The 15,559-nt window shown below is 52.2% G+C and overlaps 1 protein-coding gene across 1 annotated transcript; it reads right to left on the reverse strand.

Annotated features, from left to right (window-relative positions):
* Positions 1–111: 111 nt before the first annotated feature.
* On the reverse strand, positions 112–15,474 carry LOC132578103 (zinc finger protein 398-like). Its single transcript, XM_060247947.1, has 7 exons — positions 15,420–15,474; positions 11,864–12,247; positions 9,737–9,863; positions 8,387–8,503; positions 6,342–6,443; positions 5,141–5,260; positions 112–1,812 (listed from the first exon to the last, which is right to left on the reverse strand). Exons 1-7 carry the CDS (start codon positions 15,444–15,446, stop codon positions 1,136–1,138), a joined length of 1,554 nt encoding a protein of 517 aa, XP_060103930.1. The 5' UTR covers positions 15,447–15,474; the 3' UTR covers positions 112–1,135.
* Positions 15,475–15,559: the final 85 nt, after the last annotated feature.

A 15,559-nucleotide genomic window follows, 5' to 3' on the forward strand; every position in this document is an offset into this window, starting at 1 on the left:
TCTCCACCCCATTCCCTTCCTGCCACTTTCTGGAAACGCTCTGCAGGTGTCAAGAAAGGTGTTGGTGCTAAATAATAAGCCGTGTAACGAAAAACCACCATAGACGGCTGATTGCTGGCATTAGAGCAGACGGTCCTTTTTATTACTGTAACGCACCATGCAGACAAGTGAGAACAAACAAAGACCCCCGCCAGGAAACACCCGGTCCCTTGGAGCGGATGCCGGAAGGCCTGTAAACCCAGCTGAAGATTCAAAATGAGCTTTCTGAACCACACAGAGAACAGCCACCTGACGAGAAGAAGGGGACCACACAGGGAGCAGACAAGATGAGTACAAACGAGAGAGGCAACAGAACAAAGCAGGAGTCAAGTGGCACCTTTAAGACCAACAACGTTTTATTCAGGACGTAAGATTTTGCGTGCTAGAAGCGCACTTCATGAGACAAAAGTATGGAACGGCAAGCCGCCCTAAATATTGAGAAAGTGGGCCGTGGGTTAGCTTGCAGAGTCGTGGAAATGGTTTTTTTAGCAGATTGAAAGATTCTGCCTACTGACCCACAGCCCACTTTAACCTATATTTAGGACTGCTCGCCATTCCATACATTTATTTATTTCCGTCGATTTCTAGGCCGCCCTTTCCCATAATGGGCTCAGGGCGGCTTCCAACATAAGAAAACAATCAAAACAGTTTAAGAACAATTAAAACAGTTTAAAAGTAAGACATTTAAGCCACATTTTGTCTGACGAAGTGTGCTTCCAGCACACGAAAGCTGACATTCTGAATAGAACGTTGGTCTTAGAGGTGCCGCCTGACTCTTGCTTTGTTCTACCGCTTCAGACCAACACGGCTGCCCCCCCCCCCGGATCTATCTAAAGAGAGGCAACAGCGTGAGAAGGGCCAGCCATGGGAGGGGGTGGGCTATCATGATGGGTATAACCCTTCCCTGAGGCCCGACAAGAGCAGAATAAAGGAGGCCAAGGGAGCTCAACCTGGTTTTGGCTGCCCCCCTGACCAGTTCTGAGTTTGGAGCAACAAGCAGCTAAAGGAATGTGACTTTCGTTGAGGAACGGGCTGGGGCGGGGGCTGCATTTGCTACCTGGCGCTTTCGGCTCTCAGGTCTGTGATGTTCTGAGGCTCATCCGGGAGCCCCCGGGGCCGAGTCTGCTGCCCCCCGCTTGGGGCCGTGCGTGTGCAAGTGGTCCTTCAGCGACTTCTTGCGCCGAAAGGTCTTCCCGCACTCAGCGCAGGCGTAGGGCCTCTCCCCGGTGTGGGTGCGCTGGTGCTCCAGGAGGTGATGTTTGCAGATAAAGTCCTTCCCGCACTCGCCGCAGTGGTAGGGCCTCTCGCCCGTGTGGAGCCGCAGGTGGGGGACGAGGTGCTGCTTGCGGACGAAGCCCTTCCCACAGACGCTGCACCTGTACGGCCGCTCCTTGGTGTGGATCATCTCGTGGCGGAGGAGCTCCGAGGGGCAGCCGAAGGCAAGGCCGCAGCAGGCGCACTCGTGGCGCTTCTTCTTCCGGTGGTTCATCTGGTGGATCTCCAGGCTCAGCAGGAGGCTAAACGTCTTCCCGCACTCCGGGCAGGTGTGGGGTCGGTCCATCCCCGCTTCGGGGGTTGCGGCGGGAGAGCCGGGGTCGTTCCCGCCGGCTCTGCTCTCGACGCAGGGGCCTTGAAGGCTGGAGAGGGGCTGGCTCTCACCGATGGTGCCGTTGCAGATGGGGGCCACGGATCCACCTGGGAAGAAGAGCAGCAGGGGTGGATTGGCGGGGTCTTCGGCTTGGTCCTCAGCAGGCAGCAGGCTCCTGTATTCAACTATGGGGGGGGGGAGGCAGAGGAGGAAAAAAGAGGAGCGGTTTTTTCAAAGGGTGCAAAAAAGTCTGATGCCACCTGAGAGCCAAGGATGTTGCTCTTTTAATTCCTCAATTGCTGTCCCCCTAAGGTCTTCAGTTGGGTGACGGCTGAGTACCTGGCCTTTTCTCACTAAGTTTCTCCCTCCTGTTACTACGATCTTTGGGCCTGCCCCAGAGTTCTGTCTCGCTACACACTGCCGTCAAGATTCTAGTCCTCACTTCTAAAATTGAAGACCTTCGACACCGGCTAACGTGGGCTGGCTTTATGTATCCAACCATGTGTGCGCAGAAACTTTCCTGCATCACTCTTGAGAGCCAGTTTGGTGTGGTGGTGAAGTGTGTGGACTCTTATCTGGGAGAACCGGGTCTGATTCCCCACTCCTCCACTTGGAACTGCTGGAATGGCCTTGGGTCAGCCATAGCTCTAATAGAGAGCCAGTTTGGTGTAGTGTTGAAGTGTGTGGATTCTTCTCTGGGAGAACCAGGTCTGATTTCCCACTCCTCCATTTGCACCTGCTAGGATGGCTGTGGGTCAGCCATAGCTCTAATAGAGAGCCAGTTTGGTGTAGTGGTGAAGTGTGTGGATTCTTATCTGGGAGAACCAGGTATGATTTCCCACTCCTCCACTTGCACCTGCTAGGATGGCCATGGGTCAGCCAGAGCTCTAATAGAGAGCCAGTTTGGTGGAGTGGTGAAGTGTGTGGACTCTTATCTGGGAGAACCGGGTTTGATTCCCCCCTCCCCCACTTGCAGCTGCTGGGATGGCCTTGGGTCAGCCATAGCTCTAATAGGGAGCCAGTTTGGTGTAGTGGTGAAGTGCACAGACTCTCACCTGGGAGAACCAGGTTTGATTCCCCACTCCTTCACCTGCAGCTGCTGGGATGGGTCAGCCATAGATATATACACACACACACACACACACACACACTGTGGCTAATAGCCACTGATGGACCTCTGCTCCATATTTTTATCTAACCCCCTCTTGGAGGTGGGCATGCTTGTGGCCGCCACCACCTCCTGTGGCAGTGAATTCCACATGTTAATCACCCTTTGGGTGAAGAAGTACTTCCTTTGTCAGATTTCTGAGAGATGTCAGACCTGAGTGTCAGATGTTTGAGAGCTGGAGGAAGGGAGGAAGAAAAATAGAGGGGGAGGTGGAAAGAAAGTAACTGTAATTTTAAATGCATTCTCCAAGCTGCCAGCTAGCTTGGCTTGCAGAAGTAATTTAAAGAGACAAAAGCCTTCTCCAAGCTAATGAAAGGAAATCACCGGAAACAATGTAACTGTCACAAAACAGCGTGCAAATATATTTAGTGCAAACTGAATTGAACAAAAAGAACAGAACACTGAGTATACTGTCTAAGTAATGTCCCCACAAAGTCTTTCCACAGCCTGGAAGTTGGCTTCTTCTAATAGACACACTCCTCCACTTGCAGCTGCTGGAATGGCCTTGGGTCAGCCATAGCTCTAATAGAGAGCCAGTTTGGTGTAGTGGTTAAGTACACGGACTCTTATCTGGAAGAACCAGGTTTCATTACCCTCTCCTCCACTTGCAGCTGCTGGAATGGCCTTGGGTCAGCCATAGCTATGACAGGAGTTGTCCTTGAAAGGGCAGCTTCCGGGAGAGCTCTCTCAGCCCCACCTACGTCACAGGGTGTCTGTTGTGGGGGGGGGGAGGTAAAGGCGATTGTGACCTCTCTGAGATTCAGAGTTTAGGGCGGGATATAAATCCAATATCGTCTCTTTCTTTGGCACTCCAGAGGAACTGGCTGGCCAGGGGGTGAGGGGATGCTAGACTAGAAGGACCACTGGTTTGATCCAACAGGTCTCTTTGGATATTCTCTTCCTCTGTTCTGTTCCTATGAGGGTCAGAAGGGGCTGCAGCGTCAGAGGGGAATGCAAGAAAACTGGGTGCTTCAGATGCACAGATGGTGGGATTATCTCCTCTTCAGATTAGAATCAAATCATAGTTTTCAAGAGAATTGAGAGCGATCGAGCGCAAACGCCTGTCTGTTTGCAGCTGCTGCCCCCTTTTTTTTCTTCATTTATATCTCACCTTTCCCACCCAAAGCGGTTCACATCAATTTCTTCTTTTTACATCATTTTTTCTCTTCTCCATTTAATCCTAACAACAACAACCCTGTAAGGCAGGTTAGGCTGAGCATTGTTAGGCCCAAAGGTCACCCAGCCAGCTTCCGCAGCAGAGGGGGGGTTCGAACCAGAGTCTCCCAGATCCTAGTCCAACATTAGAACCACCACACCACACTGGGTCAGAGACAGCACTGGGTCTAGCCCGAGCTGGGGAGCAGCTGGCAGCCAGGAGTTTCAGGGGACATTCCGGTTGGCCTGAGGGTGGCTTTTCAGCCATTTCCTGGTTTCCTAATTTTATTTTAATTCATTTTTCTGGAATTCCACTGCTGACAGATTGAAATGGCTCAGGAAGGATGCCTCCAGAGCACAGTGATTCATGCGGGAGCTCACAACTTTAATGCCGGTCGCTCCCCAAGTAGAATTTGCTCTGCATCTTAGAGACAGTATTGTTCATATGGACATATGAAGCTGCCTTCAACTGAATCATACCCTCGGTCCATCAAAGTCAGTATCGTCTACTCAGACTGGCAGCGGCTCTCCAGGGTCTCAAGCTGAGGTTTTTCACACCTACTTGCCTGGACCCTTTTTAGTTGGAGATGCCGGGGACTGAACCTGGGACCTTCTGCTTACCAAGCAGATGCTCTACCACTGAGCCACCATCCCCTCCCGTAAAGTTGCCTTCATTCCTTGTGAACATATGAAGCTGCCTTCTACTGAATCGGACCCCCCTCGGTCCATCAAAGTCAGCCTTGTCTACTCAGACGGGCAGCGGCTCTCCAGGGTCTCCAGCGGAGGTTTTTCACGCCTACTTGCCTGGACCCTTTTTAGTTGGAGATGCCGGGGATTGAACCTGGGACCTTCTGCTTACCAAGCAGATGCTCTGCCACTGAGCCACAGCCCCATTCATGGCTCTCCACGGTCTCAAGCAGAGGTTATTCACGCCTACTTGCCTGGACCCTTTTTAGTTGGAGATGCCGGGGATTGAACCTGGGACCTCCTGCTTACCAAGCAGATGCTCTACCACTGAGCCACAGCCCCATTCATGGCTCTCCACGGTCTCAAGCAGAGGTTATTCACGCCTACTTGCCTGGACCCTTTTGAGTTGGAGATACTGGGGATTGAACCTGGGACCTTCTGCTTACCAAGCAGATGCTCTACCACTGAGCCACCGTCCCTCCCCAACTTGATCTGCAGCTTACCTGGTTTCTGCACAACAGAGATGGTGTCAGCTTCTGGTTCTACATCTTTCTGGAAAGGAATGCAGGCTGAGACCTCTTCCTTGTCCCTTGGCAAACCGTCCAGTTTAGAAACCGTGTAGTCTAGGAGAGAAGAAAGACACGGAGAGAAATGTGGATTTCTTTCATTGTGAAGCTCACTCATAAGTTGCATGTGTAACCCCCTCCCCCCCCCCCAAAAAAAAGTGAGCCATGGAAAGACCAAAGAATGCCTGGATTTTAAAAAAAGGAAAGGTCCTCTGTGCAAGCACCAGTCGTTTCCGACTCTGGGGTGACGTCGCTTTCACGACGTTTTCACGGCAGACTTTTTATGGGGTGGTTTGCCACTGCCTTCCCCAGTCATCTACACTTCCCCCCCCCCCCCCGCAGCAAGCTGGGGACTCATTTGACCAACCTCGGAAGACTGGAGGCTGAGTCAACCTGGAGCAGGCTACCTGAACCCAACTTCCACTGGGATCGAACTCAGGTCGTGAGCAGGGAGCTCAGACTGCAGTACTGCAGCTTTACCACTCTGCGCCACGGGGCGATTCTGCCTCTGGAATAGTCCTTGCTTTAGGAAGAACCACATCCCCAAATTCAGGAACACCAAGGACAGGCCGGATGCTGGATGGAGTATAAGAGGCAAGGGGCGGGGGGTGGTTTGAAATGGCCTCCACTATTCCGCCCGCTGGCTGTGTTTTGAAAGAAAAACCCCAAGAAAACAGCCACAAAGACGGAAGACTGCTGTGTACGCTGCAGGAGACCCAGAGAGGTGGACACGGTGGAGAGTTTTAAAGGGAAGTGTGTGCGTGTGGGGGGGGGGGGTCATGCCCCTGAACACCTAAAGGGAAATTTGGGATTGTGGGGGGTGAATTGACAAGGCTGTGATTTCAACTCTCTGGTTGGGGGAAGGGGAAGGAGCTCGATGGCTTGCAGAGTATAAAAACTGTTGGCAGGATTTCTTCCACAACAATTAAGTTGCTATAGGTGTGGCCAAACCATGTAGAAGCTAGAATGTGGGATGGTTTTGTATCTCACGTATTAATGCAATATCTTTCTGCTACCGGCAGAGTAAAGGGGGGGGGGGAAGTGGAGAGGGAAGGTTCCCAAGGCAAGTCAGAAGATTAAAGAAGACCCACACATGTGGGGGGGGGGGGAGGAAGGAGCGTCCTTGCAAAATGCTCACAGTTGCAGGTGGTTCCACTGGGCGTTTTCCCCTGCTGCCTTCCGGACGGGCCGTCCTCTTGTTTAATCCAAGAGATCATCTCTGTTCTTGCAGCAGATTGTTCTGTGGCGGGGAGAGGGAAAGGAGACATTTTCAATGTGCTCCTTGATTGTCAACACATTTGTGCACTCCCCTCCAGACTTAAGGAGGCATCCAGTGGTAGCTTCTGGGCCAGGGGTGTCAAACATGTGGTCTGGGGGCCGAATCAGGCCCCCAAGCAACTGGCGGTCGTCTGCTTCTTTCTCCCTCTCTCTTGCTTCCTTCTGCATCACAGCTTGCTTTGCCAGGCTTTCTCAATCACACAGGAGCTACGGAGCGAAGCCTCTGTTTTCTCTATTGGCTGAGGCTCCTCCCTTAGGAAGTGGGGGGGGGAGGGAGAGCTTTCTTCAAAGGTTCCACAAGCCTCATCCTATTGGATATCCCACCTGTCAATTGTATTGACACACACTGATGGAATCCACCTTGAGTCCCAGTGAGAAAGGTGGACTGTACAAAACATCAATAAATAGGGGGAAAATATAGGGAGAAAACAAAATTTAAAAGCACAGTTTAGGAGTGCTTTAATCAAATGTGGTCCTCAATAAAAACTCTTTAAATTGCCTCCTAAAAATCAAAAGTGAGGGGGGCCAGGTGCATCCCCCCACCTCACAGAGTGTCTGTTGTAGGGAAAGGAGATAAAGGAGATTGTAAGCCGCTCTGAGTCTCTGATTCAGAGAGAAGGGCGGGGTATAGATCTGTGGTCGTCTTCTGCTAGTGGTTAAGTGTGCAGACTCTTATCTGGGAGAACCGGGTTTGATTCCCCACTCCTCCGCTTGCACCTGTTGGAATGGGCTTGGGTCAGCCAGAGCTCTGGCAGAGGTTGTCCTTGAAAGGGCAGCTGCTGTGAGAGCCCTCTCCAGCCCCACCCACCTCACAGGGTGTCTGTTGTGGGGGAAGGAGATTGTAAGCCGCGCTGACTCTCTGATTCAGAGAGAAGGGCGGGGTATAAACCTGCGGTCGTCTTCTTCTTCTTCTTGGGGAGGTTGTTCCAGAATCGTGGCGCTGCCACTGAAAAGGCCCTGTTTATTGTAACACAGAATGGAGTCAGCAATCACTGGGGGGAAAGCCGGAGGCTTCCATTGTAGAGAGGCCCTGCCCCCATTCCATGAGCTGCACATAGCTCTATGTAACATGAGAAAAATACAGCTGCCTGCCAAGCCCTGAAACACTCCCCAAGGCCTTTGCCTTTCCCCGCGGGCTTGTTTCGGCTGGCCCACCTCCCCGGCCACACGGCACGGCTTTCCCGCAGTGCAGAGTTGGTGCTGCAGGAACAAACGGTCCCAGAGCAGAACGCGTCGGCTCTGCTAGCATCGGGTTTAAATCAGTCGCTTTCCCCGTCTTCACGGTGCAGTTTGTCGACCGTAGTCTTGCTTACAGCGCCATGAAATGTATTTTAACTATTATTGTATCATTTTAAATTGTATTTGTATTTGTCTTTGAAGGAGAAGATGATAATGGATTTATATCCCGCCCTCCACTCTGAATTTCAGAGTCTCAGAGCATGTCTTCTCCCCCCACAACAGTCACCCTGTGAGGTGGGTGGGGCTGAGAGAGCCCTGACAGAAGCTGCCCTTTCAAGGACAACTCCTGCAATAGCTATGGCTAACCCAAGGCCATTCCAGCAGCTGCAAGTGGAGGAGTGGGGAATCAAACCCGGTTCTCCCAGATAAGAGTCTGTGCACTTAACCACTACACCAAACACTCAACCACTACTGGTGCATTCACAGCTGACTAGAAGGATGGTAAGTGGGGTTGAGAGAGCTCTCCCAGAAGCTGCCCTTTCAAGGACAACTCCTGCGAGAGCTATGGCTAACCCAAGGCCATTCCAGCAGCTGCAAGTGGAGGAGTGGGGAATCAAACCTGGTTCTCCACGCAGTTAACCACTACACCAAGCTGGCTCTTTGAACTGAGTCTGCTTGTGGAGAGGGCAAGATAGAAGACTTAAATAATAAATAAACAAATATTACCTGTTCCGGTATCAGTGGAGGGCTCTTGGGCTCCCCTCGAATCTGCCTGCGTGAGACCACCAGGGCCCCCTCTTCCTTCTGCACAGGTCAAACCTTCCAGTTTAGAAACAGCAAAATCTGGTTGGAGGAAATAAGGCCGTTACCTCCAGCCAAAACCTGGGCAGAGATTAAGAACGTTGGGACTAGTGTCCCAGAGACCTGGGTTCGAATCCCCACTGGCCCCACTGATATTTAAAATAGTATTTATTTTGAAACCAATTTTTAAAAAAAAAAAAAAATCAGAATTTAAAACTGCTTTAACCAAATGCAGTCCTAAATAAAACTGTCTTCAGCTGCCTCCTGAATTTTGAAAGTGAGGGGACCAGGTGCACCTCTTGGGGAGGTTGTTCCTGAAGCATGGAGCTGCCACCAAAAAGGCCCTGTCTTGTGTGCCCACCAGATGAGCTTCTGTGATTTGTGGGACTGTCAGGAGGGCCCCTCCCTGAGATTTTAATCCTTGGGCGGGAGCGTGTGGGAAACGATGGTCCTTCAGATATATCATGGCCTGGCTTGGATCCAATGGCTGGGGATGGGGCTTGGGTGATTGGACTGAACTAGGCTTGCCAATCCCCGGGTCCCAGCGGGGGTTCTTCCACTTTTCCAGGCTCCTTCCCGCCCCCAGTCAGCTGGCTGGTGGGGAAAGCCCCTCCCCCAAAGCCACCATGAGACTTTCCACCTCCAGAGGCTTCAGTCTCCAATTGGAAAGGCTTCCTCTTGGGATGGGGTGTCTGTGTTACTTTGAAGAAGCTGGCAGCAACTCATGAGTAGAGAGGCCAATCTCTCGCTTCAGAGTCGCCAGAAACGGGAGGGAGGGAAATGTCCGCTGGACACTTAATTATTCCGTACGTGGAGATCGATTCTCATAGGGTATAATGGGGAATTGATCCGGAGGTATCGGGGAGGCTGTTTTTTTTGAAGTAGAGGCACCAAATTTTCAGTATAGCGTCTAGTGCCTCTCCCTAAAATACCCCCCAAGTTTCAAAACGATTGGACCAGGGGGCCCAATTCTATGAGCCCCAAAAGAAGGTGCCCCTATCCTTCATTATTTCCTATGGAAGGAAGGCATTTAAAAAGGTGTGCTGTCCCTTTAAATGTGATGGCCAGAACTCCCTTGGAGTTCCATTATGCTTGTCACACCCTTGTTCCTGGCTCTGCCCCAATGTCTCCTGGCCCCACCCCCAAAGTCTCCTGGCTCCACCCCCAAAGTCCCCGGATATTTCTTGAATTGGACTTGGCAACCCTAGACTGAAGCCGCCTATCTTCTGGAATGAGCCAGGAAAGAGTCCAAGAAATGGGGGAGCAGTTCCTTACCGAGGGAGATGAGAGACTCGCAGTTCCCCTTGACCACATTTTTGTACAGCTCCTTCTGCCACTCCGATAGTTTCCCCCATTTCTCGTGAGAAAAATGACCTGAGATGTCCTCCAAGGTGGACGAGCCCTTAAACTGCAAACATTCGCAACCATCACAAACCAGCGACAGCATTTGGACAGCAAAGCCGGTGTTGGGTGAATCTCACAAGTACAGGAAATCAGGAGGTCACGAAATATTGATTTTACACAGAGTACAAAGGATTTTTACCTCTAGAACAGGGGCGGCCAACGGTAGCTCTCCAGATGTGTTTTTTTTGCCTACAGCTCTCATCAGCCCCAGCCAGCATGGCCATGCTGGCTGGGGCTGATGGGAGTTGTAGGCAAAAAAACATCTGGAGAGCTACCGTTGGCCACCCGTGCTCTAGAAGAGTTCTACGTCACTCCGTTTAGAAGCTACCTGCTCCAACTTCTCCTGTATTTTGGAAGAGCCAGTGAGGTGCAGGGGTTAGAACAGGGATGTCCATACAGTGGCTTTCACACATACTGTGTGGCTCTCAAAGCCCCCACCACCCCGCCAGTTGGCGTTGCTCTCTTTAAAACACATCACCAAGCCAAGCCAGCTGGTGGCTTGGAGGATGCATTTAAAGTTAAAAGTTCCTTCCTTTCCACCTCTCCCCATGTATTTGCTTCCCTCCCTCCCACATCTGACGTTCCTGTCTTGCGGCTCTCAAACGTGGAACGTTTATTTTATGTGACTCTTACATTTAAGTAGGTTTGGCCGTCCCTGGGTTAGAATGTCAGACTAGGATCTGGGAGTACTGAATTCGAGTCCCCAGTCCTGCCATGGAATCTCAATGGGTGCCCTTGGGTCAGTCACAGTCCCTCCGCCTGCCTGCCTCACAGGGTTGTTGCAAGGCTAAACTGGAGGAGAGGGGAAGGATGTGAGACAATTTGAGCCTCCACTGGGGAGAAATGTGAAGTATCCATGAATTAAATAAATGGATAACGGAAGTATTTCTTTATCCAAAGGGTGATTATCACATGGAATTCACTGCCACAGGAGATGGTGGCAGCTACAAGCACAGACAGCTTCAAGAGGGGACTGGATAAACATCTGGAGCAGAGGTCCATCAGTGGCTATTTTAGCTACAAGGTATGAATCGAACACACTGTCTGGGGCAATGAAGCTCTGTCTTCTTGGTGCTTGGGGGGGGGGGTCACGGAGGGAGGGCTTCTGAATGGGAGGGCCCATCCAGTCCAACACTTGGTGTCACACAGTGGCCAAAATAAATCAAGTGCCATCAGGAGGTCCACCAGTGGGGCCAGAACACTAGAAGCCCTTAATAATAATAATAATAAAATAAAATTTTATTTTATTTTATTTCCTTCCACTGTTGCCCCTCCCAAGCACCAAGAATACAGAGCATCCCTGCCTCAAACATAAGAACATAAGAGAAGCCCTGTTGGATCAGGCCAATGGCCCCTCCAGTCCAACACTCTGTGTCACATAAGAACATAAGAGAAGCCCTGTTGGATCAGGCCAGTGGCCCCTCCAGTCCAACACTCTGTGTCACATAAGAGAAGCCCTGTTGGATCAGGCCAGTGGCCCATCCAGTCCAACACTCTGTGTCACACAGTAGCCAAAAAAGCCAGGAGCCATCAGGAGGTCCATCAGTGTGGCCAGGACACTAGAAGCCCTCCCACTCTGCCCCACCAAGCAGCAAGGAGCATCACTGCCCCAGACATAACATAAGAGAAACCATGTTGGATCAGGCCAGTGGCCCATCCAGCCCAACACTCTGTGTCACACAGTGGCCAAAAAACCCAGGTGCCATCAGGAGGTCCACCAGTGAGGCCAGGACACTAGAAGCCCTTCCACTGTTGCCCCTCCCAAGCACCAAGAACACAGAGCATCACTGCCCCAGACATCAGTACGCTGTGGCTATTGATTCTCCTGCAGTTGGAAAGTGGATCGAAACAGCATTTTTTAGCGTGTGCAACCACAGCCCTAGACTGGCCAACAGATGACACATAATTAAGAGACATACCCACTTTTTGTGGAGTCAGTTGCAAAGAGAGCCCGCCCCCCGCCCCAATTTAGCCCCGATTCCAGCAGGCCCCACATACCTTGGAGGCTGCTCCAGAGGAGCCAGTGGGGACTCTCAGCACCCAGAAGTTCCAGTTCGTGAGCAGGTTCTCCATGTTCTCCAGTCGCCTCTGGAGCTGCCCGTACTCTTGCAAGAAGGTCCCCAGCACGGCCCACCGACTCTCCAGCTGGCTCCCGAGCTCCGCCACGGCTTTCTCGCAGGCCGCAAACCTCTTCTCAGCTGTTCCTGATCTCTGCTCCAGGCTCAGAAGCCGCAGGGCGTGCGCCTCCATGGTCCTCTCCATGGCCTGCACAGCTCCCACCACCGTCCACAGGGAAATCGTGGCCGTCTGCAACGGGGCCTCTTTGCGGAGGCCGGCATCTGGGAGAGGGGCAGCCTGCGCTCCAGAAGCCCCCCTTGAAGACTGTGCCCCCAAAGGAGAGAGAGAGAGAGAAAGAGAAGAACTGTGGTCTGCAGATGAGCAAAATGAGCAGGGAGGGAAGCTCTGTTCAAGCTCTTGGTTCTGCTACAGCTCCCACAAGAACACACCAGATCAGAGCCACGTTTCCCATGCAACGTGTTTGCTCCATGTATGCCCCTAGAAAACACTTATCTGCCTTTCCTGGTGGGATGGGCCAGTGCTTGGCTCTCGTGGCCCCTTCTTATATGCCCAGAGGAACGGCGATCAACACTTTGGGGTCAGGAAATCTGTATCGAAACTAGCACCAAATTATTTCTAAACTGTTTCATGCTTTTAATGCAAATGGTTTTTATTGTGAGCGATGTGTTGTGAATAGCAGCTCCGTGGCGTAGAGTGGTAAAGCTGTAGTACTGCAGTCTGAGCTCTCTGCTCACAACCTGAGTTCGATCCCGGCAGAAGCTGGGTTCAGGTAGTCGGCTCGAGGTTGACTCAGCCTTCCACCCTTCCGAGGTCGGTCAAATGAGTCCCCAGCTTGCTGGGGGGAAAGCGTAGAGGACTGGGGAAGGCAATTGCAAACCACCTCGTAAAAAGTGCTGTGAAAACGTTGTGAAAGCAACGTCACCCCAGAGTCGGAAATGACTGGTGCTTGCACAGGGGACCACCTTAACCTTTTTCATGTATTGTGAGCCGCCCTGAACCTGCTTCGGCGGGGAGGGCAAGATATAAATCCAATTAAATAAATAAGGAAGGAAAGAAGGAATTTTCCTCCAGGCCAGGTTGGCTCAGGGATCCTGGAGGGTTTTTTTTAACTTCATCTGGGCAAGAACTGGAAGGTAGTTAACGTCATCCTCATCTTTTAAAAAGGTCCTAGAGGAGATACGGGAAATTACAAGCTGGTCAGTCTGATATCAAAGCCGTTTAAGTTAGTCGATATCTTTATGAAAGATAGAATTAGTAGGCACACTGACAGACGAAAGCTGTAGAGGAAGACTCAGCACGGGTTCTGTAAGGGAAAATCTTGTCTCACTAAGCCAGGAGTGTCAAACATACAGTTCGGGGGCCGAATCAGGCCTCCAGAGGGCTCCTATCAGGCCCCCGAGCAACTGGCTGTCATCTGCTTCCTTCTCCCTTTCTCTTGCTTCCTTCTGCATCACAGCTTGCTTTGGCAGGCTTGCTCAATTGCTCAGGAGAGTAAAACCTCTATTTTCTCCATTGGCTGAGGCTCCCCCCCCCCAGTCCCCTGGGGAATGAAGGAAAGAGGCAGAGCTTCCTTTGCCCAGTTCCCTGGATCCCCTGGGAGAAATACAAAGAAAGCACCTTTAAGACCAACAAGTGCTAACGTTTTAAGCATGTTTTACATTAAAAAAAAAAAATAGATTCAATTGTTTTTGTAAGTGTCCTTTATAAAGTTTGTATCTCTGCTGCCTAATCTTAAATAGGTACACACATGGCCCAACCTGACATAGCCTGGCCCACCAAGAAGAAGAAGAATTGCAGATTTGTACCCTGCCCTTCTCCCTGAATCAGAGACTCAGAGCAGTTTACAATCTCCTATGTCTTCTCCTCCCACAACAGACACCCTGTGTCTGTGAGATGGGTGGGGCTGAGAGGGCTCTCACACCAGCTGCCCTTTCAAGGACAGAGTCTCAGAGCAGCCTACAATCTCCTTTCCCTTCCTCCCCCATAAAAGACACCCTGTGAGGTGGGTGGAGCTGAGAGAGCTCTTATAGCAGCTGCCCTTTCAAGGACAGTCTCAGTGAGACTTACAATCTCCTTTCCCTTCCTCCCCCACAACAGAAAACCCTGTGTGGGTGGGGCTGAGAGGGCTCTCACAGCAGCTGCCCTTTAAAGGACAGCCTCTTCCAGAGCTATGGCTGACCCAAGGCCATTCCAGCTGCTGCAAGTGGAGGAGTGGGGAATCAAACCCGGTTCTCCCAGATAAGAGTCCGCGCACTTAACCACTACACCCAACTGGCTCTATAAAAAAAACAGCCCCCCCCCCCAGATACCCGCGGATCAATTCTCCATGATTTTCTATGGGAATAAATCTCCATAGGGAATAATAGAGTTCCCAGCAGACATTTCCCTCCCCTCCCCCCGCTTTCTGATGACCCTGAAGCGGGGGGAGGGTCTCCAAACCAGGGGATCCCCTGCCCCCACCTGGGGATTGGCAACCCTACGCATTGTGCAGAGGGGTGAGACTCGATGACCCCCTGAGGCCCCCTCCAGCTCTGCTGCCTGCATGTGGGGAAAGAGGTCCCCATGCACACAGCAAGACGGGTGTTCCCGACTCTGGGTTGGGTAATTCCAGGAGATTCTGGGGATGCAGCCTGTGGAGGGGAGAGACCTCAACAGGGCAGAAAGTCAGAGAGCCGCCCCCCGCCCCCCTCCAAAGCAGCCATTTTCTCCAGGGGAACTGATCTCTGTGTTCTGAAGGTCGGCTGTCATTCCGGGAGATCCCCAGGCCCCGCCTGGAGGTTGGCATCACTGCTTCCAAGTTGGGCGGTGGGGGGGAGGCATAGACTGGCCATGCGGTACATGGTTGTTGCACCCAGAGGTGCTTGCTTGCAGCGGGCATGCCTTGCAGGCCAAGTCCAATTTAAGAAATATCTGGGGACTTTGGGGGTGGAGCCAGGAGACTTTGAGGGTGGAGCCAGGAGACATTGGGGGTGGAGCCAGGAGCAAGGCTGCGACAAACATTATTGAACTCCAGAGGGCGTTCTGTTCGTCCCATTTAAAGGGACCGCACACCTTTCCAACGCCTTCCCTCCATTGGAAATAATGAAGGCTAAGGGCACCTTCTTTGGAGGTTCACAGAATCGGAACCCCTGGTCCGATCTTTTTGAAACTTGGAGGGTATTTTGACGAGAGGCCCCGGATGCGATGCTGTCGATCTGGCGCCTCTACCTCAGAAAACAGAGCCCCACGGATCAAGTCGCCATTACACCCTATGGTAATCGGTCTCCATAGGGAATAGTGGAGTGCCCAGCAGATGTCTCTTTCTTCTCCCCCCCCCCCCCATTTCTGATGACCCTCAAGCAGGGGGAGGGCCTCCAACCCGGGAGATCCCCTGCCCCCACCTGGGGATTGGCAAGCCTACCTCCTCCTCCCGCAGAGAGCGATGCCCCAGAGGAGCCACAGGTGTGCGCGCTGCAAGGAGCCTGCCCAGACTCACCTGTGCGGGAGGTGCCCAGTCGGCCATGGCGGGCAGGTGAGGCCACCGGGGGAGGGGAGGCGGGCTGGCGGGCTGCTGGGAAGCGGCAGGAAGAGACGGAGGAGGAGGAGGAGAGCGGAGACCAGCCGGGCGACAGCACC

This window comes from Heteronotia binoei, chromosome 10 (genome assembly GCF_032191835.1).
Source record: "Heteronotia binoei isolate CCM8104 ecotype False Entrance Well chromosome 10, APGP_CSIRO_Hbin_v1, whole genome shotgun sequence".
Classification (NCBI taxonomy): domain Eukaryota; kingdom Metazoa; phylum Chordata; class Lepidosauria; order Squamata; family Gekkonidae; genus Heteronotia; species Heteronotia binoei.